The 24563-nt window shown below is 44.3% G+C and overlaps 2 protein-coding genes across 2 annotated transcripts in view; both read right to left on the bottom strand.

Annotated features, from left to right (window-relative positions):
- Positions 1-4721, bottom strand: part of ACAD8 (acyl-CoA dehydrogenase family member 8) — a 591584-nt gene extending 586863 nt beyond the window's left edge. Inside the window, exon 1 of the mRNA XM_061550860.1 lies at positions 4577-4721. Coding sequence (XP_061406844.1) covers positions 4577-4655 — 79 coding nt within the window. The 5' untranslated portion in view covers positions 4656-4721. The remainder of the gene's footprint in view (positions 1-4576) is intronic.
- A 6228-nt stretch (positions 4722-10949) lies between these two features.
- Positions 10950-21068, bottom strand: THYN1 (thymocyte nuclear protein 1). The gene is made up of 6 exons (XM_061550858.1): positions 19951-21068; positions 19126-19194; positions 17646-17738; positions 16611-16706; positions 14505-14655; positions 10950-12271 (listed from the first exon to the last, which is right to left on the bottom strand). The coding sequence occupies exons 1-6, from the start codon at positions 20416-20418 to the stop codon at positions 12225-12227; spliced, it is 924 nt and encodes a 307-aa protein (XP_061406842.1). The 5' UTR covers positions 20419-21068; the 3' UTR covers positions 10950-12224.
- Between the last annotated feature and the right edge of the window lie 3495 nt (positions 21069-24563).

Raw genomic sequence — 24563 nt, 5'->3', positions numbered from 1 at the left:
GCTGGCCGTTTGAAGTTTTGGCCCTTTTGAGCCATGTGTTCTGGAAGTTTTTTCACATAGAGTTGTTATGTGTACATACCTGTCAACCTATCCGATTTACCCGTATATTCTTTTACAGGTAAATTGAGTTCACGTCCATACGGCGTACAGCCGTTTCAATAGGGCAACAAAAATAGATGTATGTCTATTTGTTTGTGTTTCTCCCTTGTGATGGGACGTTGTAGGATTGAACGTTGAGATGTATAAGGGGCACGGGGTGACCAATCACGTCGGAATTGGTCTGTAATCAGGTAGAGGGCACTGATGGGGGTTCAGAGGAATGTGCGTACCATAGTGGAGCGAGTGATGTGGGTGACACCACAAAGCAATAATTGTGTACTTTGCGTGTCGTCGTCGTTTTAATGTTATGCAACGCACGTGGGTGACACACCCCCCCGATCTCGACCAATCACGTTCGCCCAAGCAATTCCGCCCACCGCCTTCCAGCCAATCAGAGGCTCGCAGACCGGCAGCTTTCAAGTCCCGCCCCTCCCCGCGCCTCCTCATCTTCACTCCACGTGGTCGCGTCCTCGCCTAACCAGTGACCCACCGCTCCTCACCAGTGCAACCCGTGTCACGGCTTACAGCGCGGGGATGGTGCCCTGTGCCCACGTCTTGACCGCACCGCAGTGTTGCAGGCGGGACCGGTTTTGCCCCGCGAGTGTAACATCGCATCACCATCACCGCCCCCCCCTCCAGCATCACCATCACCACCCACGTGTACACAAGTCAGCACACGTGCAGCACGCGAATTGCAGCTCACACGGCTTGCCACAGTGTGCAACCGCCCTCGACTTGACACGACACCACGGAGTGAATCACGCGATGCCACATCTCCAAGCTCTCGTGTCGTCGTCCTGGCTCTATACCCTATGGTGTGGGCCGAGGAGGAGCAGGTCTCGAGGGTTACTTGCCCACTTGGGTTGGTGAAGCAAGGGGGGGTCATAGACGTGGGAGCGCAGTGCGGTACAACGGAGTTTGCAACAATGCTGCACACAACGTAGCCCCCCCCCCCCCAAGCCTATAACACCTGTTGTGCACAAGGTGGTCGCCAGTGTAAGACAACAAAGACCCCCCCCCCCCCCGTATCGCCTTCACACAGACTGTTGGCGAGCACCTATTAAGGCGGGAACTACCCACCAAGAGGGTGGGTGTTGTGCGGCATGACGCCCGGCCGCCTTGGTCTCCCCAATGCTGAATATTGCTGATGTTCACACACCTCGCCAGGCACTTATTTCAGGGCCGAGTCGACCTAGGAGAGACTCGAGACCGGTCCAGGAATCCGTCATCGATGTTGGCCGTGAGCGGAAATCCGCAACGGCGCCTGTGCCAGGCTAGGTGCACGTTGAGGTCACGGCACAGACCGTGCAGGTGCCATGGGCTGACTGTTGATGTGACTGGCAGATTGACCAGCTGTGACCCCCCTACCGTGTCCCCTACTATGCCAATACACACACACAGTGTAACACACACACACACACAGTGTAACACTCACACACACAGTGTAACACACACACACACAGTGTAACACTCACACACACAGTGTAACACACACAGTGTAACACACTCACACACACAGTGTAACACACACAGTGATAGTGTAACACACACACACACAGTGTAACACACACAGTGTAACACACACACACACACAGTGTAACACTCACACACATACAGTGTAACACACACACACACAGTGTAACACTCACACACATACAGTGTAACACACACAGTGACAGTGTAACACACACACAGTGTAACACACACAGTGACAGTGTAACACACACAGTGACAGTGTAACACACACACAGTGTAACACTCACACAGTGTAACACTCACACACACACAGTGTAACACTCACACACACAGTGTAACACTCACACACACACAGTGTAACACTCACACACACACAGTGTAACACTCACACACACACAGTGTAACACTCACACACACACAGTGTAACACTCACACACACACAGTGTAACACTAACACACACACAGTGTAACACTAACACACACACAGTGTAACACACTCACACACAGTGTAACACTCACACACACACAGTGTAACACTCACACACACACAGTGTAACACACACACACAGTGTAACACACACACAGTGTAACACTCACACACACACAGTGTAACACTCACACACACAGTGTAACACTCACACACACACAGTGTAACACACACACAGTGTAACACACAAACACACACAGTGTAGCACACACACACAGTGTAACACACAAACACACACAGTGTAGCACACACACACAGTGTAACACACAAACACACACAGTGTAACACACACACAGTGTAACACTCACACAGTGTAACACTCACACAGTGTAACACTCACACACAGTGTAACACACACGCACACACAGTGTAACACACTCACACACAGTGTAACACACACGCACACACAGTGTAACACACGCACACAGTGTAACACACTCACACAGTGTAACACTCACACACACACAGTGTAACACTCACACACACACAGTGTAACACTCACACACACACAGTGTAACACTCACACACACACAGTGTAACACTCACACACACACAGTGTAACACTCACACACACACAGTGTAACACTCACACACACACAGTGTAACACTCACACACACACAGTGTAACACTCACACACACACAGTGTAACACTCACACACACACAGTGTAACACTCACACACACACAGTGTAACACTCACACACACACAGTGTAACACTCACACACACACAGTGTAACACTCACACACACACAGTGTAACACTAACACACACACAGTGTAACACACTCACACACAGTGTAACACTCACACACACACAGTGTAACACTCACACACACACAGTGTAACACACACAGTGTAACACACACACAGTGTAACACACACACAGTGTAACACTCACACACACACAGTGTAACACTCACACACACAGTGTAACACTCACACACACACAGTGTAACACACAAACACACACAGTGTAACACACAAACACACACAGTGTAACACACACACACAGTGTAACACACAAACACACACAGTGTAACACACAAACACACACAGTGTAACACACACACAGTGTAACACACAAACACACACAGTGTAACACACACACAGTGTAACACTCACAGTGACAGTGTAACACACACACACAGTGTAACACTCACACACAGTGTAACACACACGCACACACAGTGTAACACACTCACACACAGTGTAACACACACGCACACACAGTGTAACACACTCTACACTACACACAGTGTAACACACTCTACACTACACACAGTGTAACACACGCACACACACACAGTGTAACACACGCACACACAGTGTAACACACTCACACACACACAGTGTAACACACGCACACACAGTGTAACACACTCACAGTGTAACACACTCACAGTGTAACACACTCACACACACACAGTGTAACACACACACACAGTGTAACACACTCAGACACACACAGTGTAACACACACAGTGTAATACACTCACACACACACAGTGTAACACACACAGTGTAACACACACAATGTAACACACTCACACACACACAGTGTAACACACTCACACACAGTGTAACACACTCACACACAGTGTAACACACTCACACACAGTGTAACACACTCACACACAGTGTAACACACACACAGTGTAACACACACACACACATTGTAACACACACACATTGTAACACACACATTGTAACACACAGTGCATGGCACCGTGTAACACACGGTCACTGTTGTATCACACACACACACGTGCACTGTATCACGTGTACTATATGACACACACGTATACTGTATCACACACACGTGTACTGTACCACGTGCACTGTATGACACACACGTATACTGTATCACACACACGTGTACTGTACCACGTGTACTGTATGACACACGTGTACTGTATCACGTGTACTGTATCACGTGTACTGTACCACACACACTGTGCAACATGAAGACTAATTTTCACGCGCGGTGTTTACACAATCTCATACGCAGACAAAGCTGCCCCGTTTAGCCTCACAGGCTGCTGGGGAAAGTTGTTGTTAGAGAGCACCTGTTAAGGCACACAGTGTAAGACACACACAGTGTAACACTCACACAGTGTAACACACACAGTGTAACACACAGTGTAACGCAGTGTAAGACCACACACTCAGTGTAACACACACACAGTGTAACACACACAGTGTCAGTGTAACACTCACAGTGACAGTGTAACACACACAGTGACAGTGTAACACACACAGTGTAACACACAGTGTAACGCAGTGTAAGACACACACTCAGTGTAACACACACAGTGTAACACACACAGTGTAAGACACACTCAGTGTAACACACACAGTGTAACACACACAGTGTAACACTCAGCGCGGCTGTGCTTCACGCACGTGACGACCGCTCCATTTAAAAGGCTGCTGTTAGTATTGTTTATGCGGGGGGGGGGGGGTGGCGAGGGGCAGCAACAAGTTGAGGTCAGGTCAAGGTCAAGGGGGGCTTACGGTCAATGCAGGCGGCCGTGGAGAGCGACCTGAGGGCGGCCGGGCGGCGCAGCAGCAGCAGCCTCATGACGGACGCCATCGCTTCAAGCTGCTCCTCCTCCTCCTCAACGCGGACTCCAGAGCGACACCGCCTGGCTCCAGCCCAGCTGGGACTACTGACACAGGGGCATTTAAACCCCCACGTGGCCAAACTCACCCCAACAGCTGGGACTACTGACACAGGGGCATTTAAACCCCCACGTGGCCAAACTCACCCCAACAGCTGGGACTACTGACACAGGGGCATTTAAACCCCCACGTGGCCAAACTCACCCCAACAGCTGGGACTACTGACACAGGGGCATTTAAACCCCCACGTGGCCAAACTCACCCCAACAGCTGGGACTACTGACACAGGGGCATTTAAACCCCCACGTGGCCAGTCTTCGGCTCAATAGCTGGGGGGGGGGGTAACATAGCGGCGTTTACAACCGTACGGGGCCAGCCTCGTCCTCACCTGTAACGTGTTTTCTTGTCACCTTAAACACAACTAATACCGTCTACTGGGCGAAATGGACGTCATTCATTAGAATCCAGAATGTGATCAGCAGAACTAAATGCCGAAAAGAGTCGCCTTGATTCTGCGCCACTTCCACAGAGTGGCACGATACGATCCCTCTCCCGAGTCCCTCTCGTGGATAGCAGACCTCGAAGTTGGCATTTCACTCCGAACTTATTGCCGTCATAGGTGGGAATATAATCGCATCGCAATTTAAAGTGAAAGTAGCAACCTTAAGGAAGGTTGATGAGGAATTAAGACTTGGAAAGCTGATTACAGTGGTGGCCGCGTGGGTCATTAAATTGATGGAAGGGGGACCGGGGAGCGAGGGAAGGAGGGGGTTGGTCGTATGCAGGTCACAATCTTGACAGTAAGCAGGCGGGTGCTGTTGAGATCCTATTCTTTCCTTTTTTCACTGGCCCCAATGACGAGCTTCCACTGGGCTGCTGTGAGAGCGCGGTAGAGTGATGCGGGACTCCGAGATGTGAGTGAGATTGTCACAACTCGTTTAAGCCAGCTGGCCACATAGACATTTTTCTATTTCTCCGGATAACTTTTTGGCAGGCATTTAAAGTTCCTTATTGAAGGATAATGTGTGCCAATTGCATTCCTGGAATTACATTATTGGCCCTGAAGACGTATTACAGAAGTATATATCAATAACCAAAAAAATGTTTTATTAAATTTTGGCGAGCATAGGTTCAGGCTGTAGATATTCTCCGAGTAAAATCCAGACCAATTAGTGTCAAACATGGCCAATAAATGTAATTCTCAACTTTTACAACTTCCTCCTCACCCACACCATTCTCCCCAAAGACGCATACAATGGTTCGATAGAGCCCTTTAGAAGATATCACGTAACTTGCTTCACACGATTGAAATTTTCAGTTTAGAAAATGTCACCAAACACCGTGGAACACAGTGCCTTTGACCAAATCAGCAAACATTCTACAAGGTTGGGCTGATTATTTAAGAAATACATTATTCAACCAATTATAATTTATCTCATCTAGGATGGTATAGAGCTTTTATGAAAGCGCTAATACAAAAAATATAAGTTGTACATTAGTATTGGCTGATGGTGAAAAGGGATTGGGTTTGAGTGTTTGGGGGAAGGGATGGCAAGGAAGGTGAACGATAGAGAAAGGGAGAGGCGAAGTTAGGAAGGATGATTAAGGTTTTAAGGACGACTAATCTGACGACAATAAAATCGGTGGAAAAGTCTCACCTCAGTTCCCACAAATGCCTCTGGATGGGAGGTTATGGCTGTGGCTTGGTGATGCCATCGGCATGATCAGACCCGTCGTGGTGGCAATTGCAGGGGGTTTCCCGCCTTCACAAAGCAGGATGTTGGCCCAAATAATCAATCACCAAAAAAGTAGTCACTTAATCGACTTCATAAATTAATCATCCCAATTTTGCTTTGTTGCATCATAATATCCAAGTACAGTTCGTGTTTGGTTTGCCAGTGTCGCCCAGCTCTAATTGTTTTGGTGACATTTCGGCTGTACAAAAATGATAATGCGGCTGGATGTAACGAGGTTTTCATGAAAGCTGCTGACAGGTTGATGAAGAAGACAGCCCTGTCCCAGGAGATGGTTGGTGGCTCAGGAGATGAACGCTGATGACCTTGAAAGAGAAATTAATCTCCAGCACAGAGGCCATGGGTTAGACCAGTGGTTCTTAACCTGGGTTCAGGGGTTCGGCGGAGGTTAAGACACACACCCGACTCATATGATTGTGCACCAGTAAAACATATACCTATGTTTTGAATTTGAAAAAATCATATTTTATTTTCCAATTAAGAAGGGTTCGGTGAATGCGCATATGAAACTGGTGGGGTTCAGTACCTCCAAAAAGGTTAAGAACCACTGGGTTAGACTCTTGGACTCACACCCAAGATTGTAACACATCAAAAAATGTCCAATCTAGGTACCAAGAAATACATAATACACACATCATAAAGTGCAGTATTTGCTATCACGTGATTTCATTTGAGCCTTTTCAGCTCTAAAAGCTTTATTTTTGGCAGTTGTGTGCCAAGAAAGCACTCTTATACATGTGTCGTGACTGACTTGGAGACGTACGTTCTTGGAGACAGTTCTTTTATTAAACACGGAGCACACTTTGTACAATACACACCATACACTTTTCGATTTAACGCTTTCGTGACTGCAGGGATTCATCTTCTTGGTTCTTTCGGTAAAGTCACGTAGAAGGGAAACAATAAAATAATACAAATAAAACAATAAAATACAATTTCACGACATTTCAGCCACAACGCAAGCAGCCGTCCTGTCGGAAAGACAGCGTCCATTCTTCTGGAACAGACTAGCGGGCTCTCGACGTGTCCCTTCCGTAACCTTTCCCCCATATCCCTCTCTGGTCTATCACGTGGCCTGCTGTCAGTCAGGGCTGCTACAAGCTGCAGATTCCCTTCCCTGCCAGCAGCCAGCGCTATGCTGCTAAGTGACCAATTCTATGTCACTACACGTGTATAGTTTACAATGCAGCCTCGTTGCTATGTAAATACATCTGCCAAACCCCTATGAAATCACTTCGAGGCACTTGTGATTTATGGTTTGAACATTGTAGCAAGATCTAGAATTCATAATGCTTCACTATAAACACAGATCGTACCAAATTAAGAAAACGCTTGTCATTTAAATGCTTTTGTAACAAACGTCAAACCCAAATGTATCTATGTTCAAATAAACACTCGGCCAGCACTCACCTATGTGGCTCTAAACCAAGTTTTTATTTTACCATATCACTCTTTTTCAGAAGCAACATGGCCACAAATGCTAGCTCAACGAGGTGGTCTAGCATGTGGAATTTTTGTTGCAGCCACTAAACACATTTTTCTAAATGTGAAGGGAAAAACTGTAGGACCCCAAGAAAAATTCACGCGACCACGGGGAGAACATGCAAACTCAAAATATACAGGTTTTAGGGTCAGGATTGAACCCAAATACTCCAGCATAGCAAGCAAGGGAATTAACTTATTGCCACCATGGCACCCCATAAATTCAACATTCCTATGTTGGAAGCCAGTCTCTCCATAGAAAGCCCATACATGTAAATTTATGTAAATAGTAAAGATACAGCCCTGTAATTGCTTGCTTGCGTATTCTGCTGCTATCAGAATGGCCTCCACAAGCAGAAGTTATAGACGTCCCTCTGGAGGGTATTTGGCCTACTCTTCCACCACAAGCTGGACGTGTTGGGCTCAACGCTTTACTCCACCACACATGTCCTTCCGATTGACGGTGGTATAACCATTTACACAGCTATAATATAATGTACTGATGAGAAATTATATTGGGTGAATTTCTAAACGTTATTAAATCTTGAAGCCAGCATCCAGGCCACAGTCCCATCAGCCTGCAATGCTGGCACACAAGGTATGGACCCCAACAGTGGCTCGCATCTTCAACACTTGTTAAATAAAATATATACATTTGAGATGAACATTTAAATATTTTATAATTGAATCGTACACATTCAAAACAATCCAAATGTGTTAACACATACATATGCCGACATTACAGTTAAGTCCACAGCTTTCAAATTAATATATTAATATATACTCGTCACACAATTACACGAACAAAGCTAATGAAATCATTCCAAATTTGCAACACGTGATAAAAAGCTAATTAAAAAATTCTGACTGACATGTGTAAATTACAAATGACCATGTTTGAAGAATGCAGTAATTTCACAAAAATCACTCAATGACAAAATAAAAACATTTCATCATTCGAGCCATTTGTTTAAACAAAGCAACCCTGATCTCGTTTCAACTTCACCAAGATTCGTAAGCGAGGAGAGGCCCCGTACACCAGTTCCACTGGGAATCTGACAGGCAACAGGAGCCAGCAAACAACAATGTGCCTTCCGAATGATAGTCGGGAGAATAAAAGCAAGTACCAATGCTCGTGTTACATTGAGCTATGTGACCTTCGGCATGGTTTGTAACACATCAAATGCTCTAGATGTTTCTGTTCTTGTGGTTTCTGTAGCAAGGACTACTTTCTGGATCACACGTTGCTCATGGATGGCTCGAGGCATCTTGATGCAAGATGCTATTATTTTACCAGGGAACCGAGCACCATTGCTTTAAAATGTGATCCACACAATTAGTAAGCTCCCTTTTAGTCGAGTCTCTGGTTTTCCAATTATAGTTAACACATGAAGGCGGATCGATTGATTGTTATCGGAAGAAAATATATAATGGAGCAACATTGGGCTGTCAACGGACTGGTTATTCTGTAAAGATACTTGGATTTCATGCACACATCTGGTGGAAGAAACACTGATCAATTCACTCAAATTACCTTCCAATTTCTCACTTGAAGCATATGAAATCACCATAAACTGGATAAGCCAAAATTAGCTTCGACAGGGAGGTCACAAATCATGGGGAAACTCAACATCCAGTGATAATCTAGAATCAATAAGACAAGTTAAGTGGAGGTGTTAGTAGTGCTTCAAGTTTATTCTACATCCCAATGAACAATATAATTAACAAGACAACAGAAGATTGAAATATTACTGTTTTATTGTATATTGTCTCCCACTTATAAAATAGGTTTCAAGATATAACACCACAATGTACAAAACAGCTTGCTAGATTCTGGATGTCAGTATGAAAGGACAATATGAATGTGAAACTAAAACACTCCCAATGTGCACAACACGTTTACGTGAACGTATGTGCGATTGAATTCATTGCTATCTTTATGATCAATATTTGCCAACTGCATATATCCTGGTAATACTATTGGAGTTATGAGTTTAAAAAATATGCTTACGTCCTTTGGCAGATTAAATTATCAGTGAAGTGTCATAAGATTAACCACACAACTATATCCAGAGTTTGCGTGTGTTGAACCACTGCTGCTGAAGTGAAGCACTCCCAGACGATGCGTGTGGCTTCCTGGTAGGAACCTCCTGGTTCCACCAGCCCACAGGGGATTATTGTGTCCGTCCGTGGGAGGGGTGGGGCTGGGTGGAGAGGGGAGGGTGGGGCTGGGTGGGGAGGGGCTGGTCACCCCGTGGTGCCCTTATAAAACTCAACGTTTAACGTACTCACGCCAGCTTGTGCCCGCCCTCACAGTCGGGCATATTTGCGGAAGACACCACGCCGCCGTTGACCCTGGCCATTGACCGAGCAACCCAACGTTCCTACCAGCTCCCTCCGCAGGAATGTGTTTAAACTTTGTATGTGTGAAGGCAGTCTGACCATTTATTGCATCTCATAATCTGCACATTGTTGCTACTTTTTATTGAAACTATTGCCAGTCACCTTCCATAGGACCTTGCTTACACAACACGGGACGTTGCTCGCGGAGCTCAAATAGTGCTGTATCCGAAAACGTTTGCAGTCAGGAAACACGGAGGCATGGCACTCCAAGGGAAAATGGAGTATCATTTCTAAAGTGAGGTCATATCCAAAAGTGAGACGGTGGGCGAAGGCGACTGCAGGCTGGATTAACCCCAAGGGATGATGGGGTCAGGTTTAGTTTGGGGTCTAATTGGCTATTGGGATGCACCTCCAACGCGTCCCTCCTCCATAATGCCGAATGACCTTTTCACATTTAATCTCAATTTTACTTTTGGGTATTATAAAAATGTGGCTTCTGGATAGAATACAGTATTGCCAGCAAAACTGGTTTTCTGTTGCGCAGGTTTTCGTGGTTGTGCCGTATAGCTTTCCCAAAGTGTGTTCAGGGTTTTACCATGATATGCATTGCCCAACGTTGCGCTCCATATGCTGGAAGCTTTTTTACCCGGCAGACATCATGCCAAGCAACACAACTCGAAGACATATCGGAGAGGTTTCCAGTTTATTTATTTGGATTGAGCGGTCTCAGTGTACTGCACATCGCAAACAGCCAAATCCTGAGGGTACTTGCTTTCTAAATGCGGGTGCATGGGGACACGAGAGAGTCTTTTGGCATTTATTGTCTGTGTAAAGAAGTCGTGATTTTTAGGATGCCTTTCTGAGCTGCAATAACAGCAACGTATGTACACATGTCATAAAGCAAACTTTCCACAATTTCCAACCCCTCCTCTTGTCTGCATGAATCTAATACATCAGCTACCCTCCCCTCTGAACCCATGTCAAGTTTGAAATATTGAATCTAACACCTCAGCATTTCAATAATCAATACCAATATGTGAAACGTATTATATTGTATATCACGCAGCAAACTTGTTTGGGAGCAGCAACTTTCTTTAAAAGCCATTCACTGTAATGTCTATCATCCTCAACATTTACAAATGTCACCAGTTTGAGCTGAGGCTAGGCTGAGGTGAGTGTTAAAACTGAATGTAGTAAGCTGACCTTGTCGAAACGACAAACCTACAACACTTGAAAAGCTGGCTGTCCAGATTCAAACCCAAAACCTCGAAGATGTACAACTTTGTGTTCTGGCTAAAGCAATAAACACAGAGCGCTTTGTCAAATTTGCCCCGTCTAATTGGTTGCCACGTTTGCCTTATTGGCACGACGTTAAAGGGCTAAACTCAACTTTCATTAGATTCGAAGCTTTCGTGACTGCAGGAATGACTCTTTGGCTCTTTCGGTAAAGTCACGTAGAAAATAAAATCAAATAATAATAGAATACGACGCTTCGGTTGCAACAAAAGCAACCATCATCAGTTATGAAAGATGATGGTTTGCTTTGTTGCAAACGAAACGTCGTATTCCATTATTAATTTTATACGTGACTTTACCGAAAGAACCAGTCAACTTTCATTTTTTTGAAGGTGTCTAGAACTGTACGTTGAATGCTTCCCCCCCCCCCTTGGTTAATTTTGTATTTCTCATTGACAATTTCCCTTTTTTGTTACGACTGACAAACTGATCATAAGAGCAAGTTTAGCTAAATATACAAATGAGAAGAAGTAGAAAATGTTGTAAACATATTGGCATGTTTTGTTAAATTGTTTACATTTTCAGAAACATACATAAAAGTAACAACTGACATCGCATTGACTACAAAGTGGACACGATAACAATGTGCTTTTGAAAATCAAGAGATGCATTGCCACTTTTAGATGTCCCGTTTGCCAGGGCGATGATCGATCGTTGTCCTTTTTTCAAACGGGTTCTTCATCCTCCAAGCTCAGCACAAAATCAAACTCTTCTGCAAAACAAACGTTCATAGATGTCGAACTTTAGCGATTGGACTACAAAAGATAATTAAATAGCTCCAAATACAAGTTAACTGCCCATGCCATTTTTTCCTTTATTATGTTGTTCGTACAAGTTGGGTTCGTACTCGATATTAACATATGTGCACACACAACGTCAAAGATTTACCCATATAGCGTGAGAGCATTGTTAAAACAAACTAGACCTCACCATCATTTTCAATATTTTAAAGGATAAAAAGAACATACTTAAAATACCCTTCACATGTACCAGATAACAGAAATGATTTGAATTGCCAAACCTGTCAAAACTGCCTTGGTGGCAAGTGTGCTGACCACACCATCCGCTGTCCAGTGCAAACATTACTCTTAACGCTCTCAAGCTGATGACAGTCGTGTCTGTCGAGGGTGGAGCATTGACATTGGATCGTTGTAACGCCAGACCTACAAGGTTATCTTTAAAAAACCTTGCATGGGATGTGCCTACAGCCATTGTCAGCATAAAAAAGACATGTTCCATGTAGTTACACGTTGTATGTTGATTCCTACGTTCTGTTAATTAGCGAGGCAAGCTTGGCTGCTGGACATACTGGAAAGGAAATCGCTTCAGCCAACAGAAGCTGTAATTAATTCCAAGCATGCTACATCATAGGTGAATGAATAAATAATCACATTCTGTGAACAGATTTTGAGCCTGGGTTATGAAACGTACACACGCACTCAAACATTATATCCATAAGGAAAGAGTTTGTTCTTAAATATCCCTCACACAAAGAAGTTCAGGTTGCTTAAGAAAACAATGGTCATGTCAGAGCACGGAGCTGGCAATGCTAAGAGTCCTCATATGGAATCCCAGGTCGTCATCAATAAACACATTCCTGCGGAGGTAGCTGGTAGGAACGTTGGGTTGCTCGGTCAATGGCCAGGGTCAACGACGGCGTGGTGTATTCCGCAAATATGGCCGACTGTGAGGGCGGGCACAAGCCCGCGCGAGTAGGTTAAACGTTGAGTTTTAAAAGAGCACCACGAGGTGACCAGCCCCTCCTCACCCAGCCCCACCTCTCCCACCCCCCACCCAGCCCCACCCTCCCCACCCTCCCCTCTCCACCCGGCCCCACCCCTCACATTTTTGGATGCACGGCGGGCAGATACAATAATCCCATGTGGGCTGGTGTAACCAGGAGGTTCCTACCAGTAACAATACCAAATCAATTGTAGAGAGATGAGTGAGTTGGTGGTCTCAGCCTCAATATGAATGACTATGCGTAAATATGTATATGCTTTCCAACCACGGTTTAAAGCGTAAATACATTCCCTCTGATCATTTGTCTGTGGCATGCCATAATAATAAATACAAATATTAACATCAACATAAACCCTTACCCAAACCAGGTGCAAATCCGAGTCTACATCAAAATACTTACATAACCGATGCGATCTCCATGATAATGAATATGCGACCACACAGGACATCCATCGAGGATTGATGAGTACCAGTTTTTAAGAGCGTACTATGTAAGAGCTACGCAAGCGCTGTGCGTGACAGCATCTTATGTTTGCAACAATAACAGCAGTGTCATGAACAGTGCAAGAGCGCCCCCACATGCATTTCCTCATAATAGCACTACAATAAAGCTTTTAAGCATCCAGCACCCACCACTGATCCACCACTTTCCAAAGAACGAACAGTTTGATTAGAAATGCTGTATGTCACTGTACTTTAAGGTGCAAAATTAACGAGAAAATTATTCGATAAATGTAAACTACAGAGGCGGAAACAATTAAGTCCACCACCTACGTAGATGATGAGAATCACTCTGGAGGTGTGTGCAAGTGTCGATGGTCTGTGACGTCCCGAACAAAAACTATTTCAAGATGCGACGTAGAATACAGTTGGCTTCAGACTTCATAGAAGGCAATGGGCCTTGCTTAATTGTGTTCGAAGAATAAATGGCAAGGATGGCTATCCTTCACAAATAGTTGAATATGAAGGTTGTCCTATTACGAATGTGATAAAGTGCAATCTGTCCATCGCATATACGACCACTGCCCATTATACACTTACACAGGAGATAAGATTGCTGTACATGAAGCTACACCTGATGCCATTCAATGGATTATCAAACTCAAAATGCAGTTTTGTTTTGTCAATTGCATTTCAAAAGCCGTACGAAAAAGCGTATCCGGCGGTGTAAGCGTCAAGGTCGGGGTTAGAGGACGGCTCACCCTTTGTGAGCGGCTGCACCGAGAGGCGAGCGCTTGTGAACAGGGCGACGGAGCGGAGCGGACCGCCCTCCGACGCGTGCTTCAGGTGCCACTCCTTCAGCTCGGCCAGCGGCAGGAAGCGCTTGGTCCTCCTCTCAAACTGCACGTCCACCTGCGGGCAGCCCACGCGCACCCTCGTTCCTAACTCTCAGCTCAAGCTAAACTATAAACTAAACTTATTTTTATTTTCTCAGTAAGGCTGACTGAGCTATGTAGCTCTAATTCAGAAGTGACCTGGCCACAAACGATAGCTCAACGAAGTGGCTTATCACGTGGAAATGTATAGCAGCCAAATACTCTAAATGCATGTTTCTAAACGTGGAGGGTTAAAACCGGATGACTCGGAGAAAAATCCACGCGACCATGAGGAAAACATGCAAACTCCAAATATACAGGCGTGAGGGTCGATAGAGTCAACAGTTTCAGTTTTCAGTTTCATTTATTTGGTATAACCCTGTGAGCCATGCGGATATTGACTCGGGTGCAACCGCAACAAAACAAAAACATGAACACGAAACATCTTACTGTGACTACACGCAACAGAAAAATCCAGGAAGAAACAGCGGTCTTCCAGAAAAAACACCGCATTTCAACGATGTGTGCAAAAATCCCAGTGGGATGCAAGTCAAACAATAACAACCATAAGACAATGTAGATTCAAGTTATCAGGCTAACTCTGGACTACAACAAACAAATATGGCTAAACCAAAACGTTTTCAAAATCACCTAAATAAAGCTATAAAACAATGTAACAGTGATCATAGGAACTGTGATTCAAATGTAACAATAAACGAAATACTATGAGAACCTCATTTGCCAGTAAAAATATGATAATTGGTTTTTTACCCTTCTATCCGGCAACACCCGAGACAGCTGTCTCAAGGACAGTGCACATTATCAGAGTTATGTCTTTTGTTTGTATTATGACTGCAGGTATTGCGGTCTATGCAAACACGACTCCTTGTAAAAAGGTGTCAGTTTTGTTGCCAGATAGATGGGTAAAAAACCAATTATAATAAACGATATACATAACATGTACGACCAAACTTTGCAGCCATAGCAGGCTGCATGAGTCACTCCATAACAGCAGGAGTATCAGGAGCAGAATCAACATTTTCAATACACCTTTAAAGATCAGCACACTATAATCAAAACTCAAGATCATACTTTGCAGCGGTCATCCGGAATGATACATTTGAATTCAGGCCATTTTGAATAGTGGCAGCTAGGGGTGTACAACTCCTCAAGAGCAGTTTTGAGTGAAGATCTCACAGGTAGTGATCCAAGTTGCAGTTTATTGGTGATAGCATTCCAGACCCTGCGGGCAACAGTGGAGAGATGTTAACTACCTCGCATACCAGGCGAAGTAGTTAACATCTCGCCACTGTGGCGCCCAAAATATCCAACCTGTGACTCCCAACCTTAAAAAAATAAAATTCACAAAATGCTTCCTCCTTCACTTTACCTGTCCCTCCCCATAAAATAGCCCAAGTTTGCCAAATTAAAAAAAGTACCTGCAAATTACTCAATTGGAATTATACATAGCAACAATCACCACCTACTGTGAAACTACTGCAGACTGTCTGTGAAACATAGCGCCTTCGTGAAGGCCTTGCATTATAGTGGCGCGAATTACAAACGTAATAAAATATTCTTATTAAAAGTGATTACACATCCAATCAGCCACACAGCCAATCCATTGACTCAAGAGGAAGGGTTGGATTGTGCAGAATTGGTGAACATTTATAACATTTCATCTATTTACTGAGTGTCTGGACTCGTTTTAATGAGGATCCTACTTTCAGATGATCACAAAATAACTGAATTTATATTTATGCACGTACATGCAAAACAAAGTGGAGATAGTAAAACAAGCATTTCTCCACCACAATTAACTTTGAAATGCTTCACTGCAACAACGCAGTGTAGCAACATTAAACCATGACCTTTTGTGCAACAATTCTACAAATAAATTGAGGGTTCATTCAAAATCGTCGGTTAAATTATACTGTGTACAGCAGACCACTGTGATGCTCAAGTCTGGAAATGTGGTGACTTAACCCTTACCATGTCCCACTTGGGGCTGCTCTTCTTGCTGCTGTGGTCGTAATGTGCATCCTTGGGATCAAACTGGGTATGGTCTGTGTAGGCTTCCTTAACTATCTGTCGCAAAAAAATACAACACATCTTAGTTAGATACAAAGAGTGACCACATGTAGAAGTATGAAAAAGGCTGAACATAACAGAAGACTTAATGCAAACGGTAATGAGAAGGAAACAGCTTGTTTGGGTAGATATGCAGGATGGAGAACAGGAAAATAAAAATAAAACTGTAATGATGGGAATAATGGAGGGAACTGGAAGAAGAGGAAGACCCTGTCGAGGGTGGCTGGATGACAAGAGATTGGTGCCAGAGAGATGTGCATCGCCTCAGCAAGCTGGCACAGGATAGAGGTAAGTGGAAACAAGTGACAATAATTGCAGTGGACACCTCCAGGCGTTCTGCCCATGGAGTTTGATCACCTTCATGTACTGAACGAGATCAAATTCAGACTAGAGATCTGGAGGATTGTTTCGTCTCTATTTTATGTGACTGCGGTAAATCTTCGATGTGTTCATAAAGAAATAGGAGCGCGATGGGATGTTTAAGTCATCTGTATATTGTCTGTCGGCCTTAGACATTCGTGGAAGGCGCCTTACAAAAATTTGTATATTATTATTAGTTTTCTCGGAAGGAATGGAACAAAACTAGGGGAGTGCTTTGCTGAGCAGTGGGAAGTTGTCGGCTGAAAACCACAATAAGTCTGCCTTTCGCCTGGATAAAAAGTATGGTGAAGAAAAAAGGTATGTATTTATGTTGAACTTCTTTCGCACCGTGCGTAGCCAACTATGCTAATCGGAGGTGCGGGGGAAGAACAAACTAAACAGAAAAAACTGTTCTAAAGAAATGAGATTTCGAAACGGAAGACATTACAAGGAAGTAACATTATTGGACTAGCAGAGGAATAACCTCCTAGTGGGCAAGCTGAATGGGAAAACGGTGAGAAGGTATCAGAGAAAAACATCTTTAGGTACTGTTGTGTAAAATTAAAATGAACATACCTTGACCAATCCAGCAATGCCTGGTACTTTGCAGTTGCTATGGTAAAAAAAAGCCATTTGCCCAGTCTTCATTGCCCGCATAAAATTACGTGCCTAAAAGAAACACAGCACGAATTGTGGAAGGACCACTGCAAAACTCAGCCCTGTAAAATCCCCATAATTCAGATGCTGCTCCATCGATTCTCAAGTCCTGCACTCATGCCCAACCCGAAGGAAATTATTTCACAATCACCAGCATCCATCTCACCTTTGATCATGGCCTTGTGTACATTCCCTCTCCCTGGGTACCTTCCCTTGTGCCCTATCTAAGCCCATTTAATTTATTTCAAATGCATGCACCTAAAATTCCCACAGTGAAATTGTGTGAATGTCACTGTGGGCCACCGACCTGCTGGGTTTAGATGTAGCCAATGGATAGCAGTGCAGCAAATATGTTACTGGCCAATGTGTTTTGAATTTGAAACATTATTCCCTTTTACATGTGTATTTTCTCTAGCAACTGGTTTAATCCCTCGTGCAAAATCCACATCATGGAATTGGCCCTGCCTTCCAATGCTGAACCCTACTGTTTGCAGTCATGAGACTCGGTGCGGTTTTCAGAAATATAGATAAGACTCTTGTATTTACATTTAATGAGGGAAAACACAAATGCACCAATTTTGCACGTACATTCACAATGCAAAGTGTGAGTTCCCCGGTTGGAACTTCACTTATTGGAACTGCCCACAACAAACAATGCACTCCAACGTTGCAATTATTTGGTAACATTTTCGCCCTGGCTTTATCTGCTAGAAGATAATAGATCCCAGAGCTGCTCAACGCAAGGGTGTGACTTGATTTTTATTGAACGTGAATCCCCTCTGTGATGGCTGCTCAATAGCAGCACCTGCAGCAACTCAGATGCTCCAGCAGCCCAAGTCCATTCTCAATTCTGGGAGGGATTACAGTGTAATGGAAAGAGAATTGAAAGAGTTAGCTGGTCTGGTGGCAGGTGCTTTTTTGAAGCTCCACAAATTGAGCCCAGTGATGGATCCCTTCGCTGTTTGCTTTAACGCGTCAGGATGAAAAGGCCACCTTGAAAGAAGAATCGGAGTGCAGGAGAAGTAAAAGGCATTGTCTTTTAGCCCATGTCCTTTGATTTGGTCAAACTGAATACAAGCTGAGCAATACAGGCCAATGGATTACCTTGTTACCATGTAAAGCATATTGTAGATGTTGTCTTGCCTCTGTTTATATCAGATATTTGTCCTGATATTGCATCAGTTAATTTTACCAAACAAATCAGTCAATTGGAATAATTAATACAGATCATTCACTTTTAACAATAGATGAAAATTATGATGTCCTCTTACATCGACAGAGTTTTGCATTTCTGAATATATACACAAATATAATTTGACTAACATCTGCTCACACGGATGCACACAAAACAGAAATGCTCTTTGTCGACATAAGACATTGGTGGGAGTCGATGATGTACCTGGTAGTTTCGCACTCCATCCCAACATGACATCCGGTTTGGCAGGGCTGCCAGATCTTCAATGCCAAACTACAAAGGAACAGAGAAAAAAAATAGAACGTTCCAAGTTTAGTATTATTTCTAATTTTCAAAACACACACATGGACAAGCACGCAGGCAGGCAGTGTCAAAATGAACTTTCACTGCTCTTTGAAACAGCAAGCCCATATGCTGTGGCGGCAATGTACGTTTTAATTCCTTTGGACACGAAAAAGTAGTAATGAGGCCTTCAGCTTAAAGGACATTTCAAAACAATCAGTCCCTCCTGCTGCGTTTCATTTCACACAATGTTATACCGGACAAAGCCATTACATCCACAGAAATTGTATTTTTTGCTGCTTTTACTGGCTCACAGAACACTGCCATTTCACTTGCAAAAGAGACTGAAACTATGCCACTCTTGGCATTTACTTGTGTTCTTCTGTAGGGATAACACTTCCCATGTTTAGCTTTATTGAGATGATGGTTGTCATGCGAGCTGGAATGGTGGCTGTGGTGGTGATTATGGTGATGGTGGTAGCGATGATTCTGGTGAAGTATGATGGTGGTCATGATGATGATTATAATGGTGATGAAGATAATGAACTTGATATTTATAAGCAGTTGTTATGGGTAAAAGCGAAATGTATAAATCTCATCTCTATTTTGCGACACGAAGGTGCAAATGTGTTCTTGTCGCGCAGCAAGGAAACTCACTTTCTGGCCTCTCTACGCAACAATATATTCTAGGGACCCGTTTCACCGAGGCTCTGGACGACAGTGCCGATGACCGACAGCAACATTCACCTTCATGTCTACTCCATTCTCGAAGCGGCTCTCTGGCTCGGACTTCATCAGCCAGCATGTGTACGGCTCCCGGGGTCCCTTGGTTGACCCTGATGACTTCTTGGCAGCAGCAGCAGACTTCTTGGTGGCAGCAGCAGCCGCATCAGCCGCATCAGCCTTGTGCGAGCGGTCAGTCTGCTGCCCTCCATCCTCAGGGCTTCTCCTCCGCTCCTCCTCAGACACACGGGCAGACTTCCTCTTCGGTTCAAGCCTCTGCTGCACAGTGGCCAGATGCACAAGTGCTGCACTAACGCAACTCCTCTGCAGCCTGCCTTGCTCCAAGAGCTTCTTCCTACCCCGCAGATAAAGAAAGTTAATCCACGATGCCATTATTGACGGCAGCTCACGTCCACCGTGCTGTGCACAGTAAAGGGTACAGGCGCAGCCCTGCAATGCCCTGTATATGTACGACCCACCAATACTGGACATCAGTGAACAAGAGCTTCATAGCTCATCGGATTCATCCAACCTAAATAAAGATTATATATGTTGAACTTCTTTCGTTCCGTACGCAGCCAACCATGCTAATAGGACAACTAAACACTATTGGTGCAAGGGCCTCTCGAGGGAGCTCTAGAGGGTATTTGGCCTACTTTTCCACGCTGTTCGGACGTCTTGGAAGAGGTGGGATCACCCACACTTTAACAGCGGTGGCGGGTGGTGATAGATGGGGTGCTGGATCACGACTCCCGTCGTTTAACCTGCCGTGCCGGGAGATCGAATCGACCCCGAGGGCATTTGGCTTGCAAACCCGGAGTGCTCAACACCATTATACCACGCAGGGCGGCATGTTCGCATACAAATCTTGACTTAAAGCTTTCGTGACTGCAGGGATTCATATTATTTGGGTCAATTCGGTAAAGTCGCGTAGATAGGTTCAAAGAAAATAACAAAAATAACATTCGTCACGGAGCTTTAAGTGTAAAAAATAACATAACAAAAGTTTGTTTTATTTTCTTTCAACCTATCTACGTGACTTTACCGGAAGACCCAAGAATATGCTCATAAACATTATAGAAAGATAGCGGGGCACACACGAATGCCGTGCACTGGGTGGTCCAGATGTCTTGTGACACCCCCCCAATTAATCGACCCCCGAACATGTTTTCATTTGCATGTTTTAAATAAGCCTTACTAAAATATAGTTTTTTACATTTTTAGGCAACTTAGATAGTTTTAGATAACTAAATGGCTGGGGGGGGGGGGGGTCACAAGACATCTGGACCCCCCCCCGCGAAACCTACATCCCCCCCCCCCCCCGCGAAACCTACACCACCGAACCTGCAGGCGAAGCGCGCTTCCTGCGGGGAGCCATGCCGGTTACTGCAGACGACCACAGCCGGCCGCGTTAGCGACTTACGCCTGTTATATAATTCTCGTGTTAATGTCTAATTATGTTACTAATTGTTAACGTCGCTATTCTGATGATGCTGTTGGTATCGCATTCGCGCGCTTTCCCGCCATTATTCGCAATGGCCACGCCCGCTACGGCGGCCGCGATGTAATCGATTTACGAGTAAAAAACGCGTTTTTTATTTTCTCACCACTTCACATGATATAGGTAAAGTATGTACTACGTCACTACGGTATTCTTTTTTTCTTGTTTTTTTTCGGTAAAGTCGCGTAGAAGGGAAATTATAAAATAATAACAATAAAACATTATAAAAATAAAACATAATACAATCATACAAATATAATAAATAATAAAATCTAATTCTCACGACGTTTCGGCCACAACACAAGCAGCCGTCCTCAGGTGAAGACGACAGAGCTGTCTGAAAGACAGCGCTCCAATGAACACTGATATGTTCTAGATTTGAAGCTTTCGTGACGGCAAGGATTCATACTCTTAGGTTTTCTAGGTAAAGTCACGTAGGTAAAAGTAAAAAATAAAAAAATAGAAATAAAATATTAATAAAATAATAAAATAATTATTATTTTTACATACTTTCTTTCTATTACTATTTCTATTATTATAAATTTTTATTATTATTTCTTTTTACCTACGTGACTTTACCGAAAAAACCCAAGAGTATGAACACTGCTAAGCTTGGCAGCGTATTTTAATCTGGGTGGGAGGACAAGAGCGCCCTGACAAAGGAGTTTACATATCAACAGAAGAGTTTGGCATTGAATAAGCTGTGTTAATGTGAGAGAATTAGCAGGATGTCAAAGTCAGAAATTAGCATGTAACTGGGAGATTCGCATGATGTTAATGTGAGGAATTAGCATGTAACTGGTCACGGAAGTGGCTATGTTAAAGTCAGAGTTTACATATCAACAGAGGCATTAGTATATTGACGCTAAAGAACTGAAATATGTACGGTATTGCCAGAGCTAACGAACCACACACAGTGCCATAAAGGTTGTCACTGGCGAGGTTTTTGCAGTTTATTGTGACAGTGGCCTTACGAAATGCGCAATGTTACCTCAGAAAATGTGTTTGTTACGTCGAGTCTTGCATTTAAAAAAATCCCATCATATAATTCTTTTTAATGAAAATGCAGCTAATGAACAAACTAGCAGTGACCAGTGTGGTGAAGTATGGTGAAATAAGCACCATGATCAACAACACGTTGTGGCAGGCCTCCATCCTGCCCAAGGGCTGTGAATGAGTTCACCTCCCTGACAATGGGGACCCAAAGTGGCATTGTTGAGAAATTAGATCAAATTTAAAAGTCTAGAAAGTCCCCTCCTTGCGAAAGATTATAGAATAACTGCATCTCAGCAAGCCTGCAACATTGTGAATGAACTCGTTAATTTGTGCAGTGGCCACATTCTTGCACCAGGTGGCAGCATTCTGCCGCGTAATTCGTGGAATTCTCGTTACCAAACATTTATTTCTATGCATTACAATGATTGGACTTTCATCGTCGTTTAAACCAACCTTTCAAAAGCGTTTCTTCTTTATGTCATCACCAATTGCACAGTACATGAATTACCCAGCAAATTATTCGAGTGTTAGCAAAACGAAATCTTGAGGTGAATAAGTGTCCGTCTGGGAGACTCAACTACAATCCATAGCCTCCTGACAAGTGTCAGGGAAGGGCCATGAAAGATTACACCATAAAAACACATTCCTGCGGAGGGAGCTGGTAGGAACGTTGGGTTGCTCGGTCAATTGCCTGCTGGGTCAACGGCGGCGTGGTGTATTCCGCAAATATACCCGACTGTGAGGGCGGCCACAAGCCGGCGTGAGTAGGTGAAACGTTGAGTTTTATAAGGGCACCACGGGGTGACCAGCCCCTCCCCACCCAGTCCCACCCCTCCCATCCCCCCACCCAGCCCCACCCTCCCCACCCCCCACCCAGCCCCACCCTCCCCACCCAGCCCCTCCGCACCCGCCCCACCCAGCCCCTCCCCACCCAGCCCCTCCCCTCCCCACCCAGCCCCTCCCACCCCTCTCCACCCAGCCCCACCCACCGCTCTCCACCCAGCCCCACCCCTCCCATTTTCGGATGCACGACGGACGGACAGAATAATCCCCTGTGGGCTGGTGTAACCAGGAGGTTACGACCAGTACTGCGATGCTCGTGGAGCCACTTGAATGTGACTTCTGATCGTCCTGCTAACAATGTCTCTCCACACCGTGTGTTAATCACCCCACAAAACAAAGTATGAACTTGACATGCCAGATTAGAATTAGGCCAAATTACAGCAAGTGAGACCCGAATTTAAGTGATGCGTGTTTGTAGTCTCTGGTGAAATGGTCCGAGATCACCAACTCGCTCCAGCTGAGGCTAATTGCCCAGATTTCATCCCAGGGGCTCAGTGGTGCTGGCACATTGCTCTGAAACAGGCAGAAGCCACCCCCATCTCGGGTTTGTGTAAGATGGAGGAGCGTCGTGGTTAACATTTAGGATTGATTCTTGAAATACTCAGACAAGTGATAATTGAAAATTGCTTTATTTCTACAAAACATTCACTACAAGCTTGTGTACGGCCAGCTGAACTTGTACATGAGGAAAATTAAGCCGGGCGACATTTAAAATACATAATTTCAATAACGAATTTCCTGTTTTTTTCATTCTTCTTTGGGGGATACATTATTTTAACCAGTATCTCAAAAGTTTCAGTGACTGCAAGGCCTACCAACATGCATTTGTCAACACACAATATCTTTGTGTGCCTGCTGAGATACCATATCTAATCACCACACCAATGACCGTTAATATGCATTAAACAAATCTCAATATAAAGCACAGACAAGTTAAGGGGAAAACAACACGTTGGTTAAAGAATAAAAACACGTGACTTCACACTGCACTTGCAATCACGACGCACGTGTGTGTTGCTAGAATTGTTATCGTATAAATAGCAATTATTGAAAACAAGAAACACGTGCCTTCACGGCCAGTCGAGATCCGTGGCTTGCCACAAGCTGCCTCAACCAAATGAAGATACAGATTTTTGTATTTGCTGCTTCGGTGAAGAAAGAAAAAAAATATTACATTTCACTTAAAGGAAAAGGAAGGTGTCACCATTTCGAGCTTTGGCATTAAACAAATTACGTACAGTACCGTGGTTTTGAATTTAGATTGAGTAGGTTCATAAACATACATACAAAGAATGGG

Source organism: Lethenteron reissneri, chromosome 13, assembly GCF_015708825.2.
Source record: "Lethenteron reissneri isolate LAM-NWPU_2019-01 chromosome 13, ASM1570882v1, whole genome shotgun sequence".
Taxonomy (NCBI): Eukaryota; Metazoa; Chordata; class Hyperoartia; order Petromyzontiformes; family Petromyzontidae; genus Lethenteron; species Lethenteron reissneri.
The sequence above is the reverse complement of the archived record's forward strand: the minus strand, read 5'-3'. Positions and strand labels throughout refer to the sequence as shown.

Excerpts from the sequence above, each read along its gene's own strand:
- THYN1 (XM_061550858.1), bottom strand. The coding sequence starts at position 20,418 with ATGTCCAGTATTGGTGGGTCGTACATATACAGGGCATTGCAGGGCTGC. Across the intron at positions 19,195-19,950 it reads AGAATGGAGTAGACATGAAG|TTTGGCATTGAAGATCTGGC; the intron begins GTGAATGTTGCT and ends GTTCCTTTGTAG. Across the intron at positions 14,656-16,610 it reads GCAGCCCCAAGTGGGACATG|GTGGACGTGCAGTTTGAGAG; the intron begins GTAAGGGTTAAG and ends GGCTGCCCGCAG.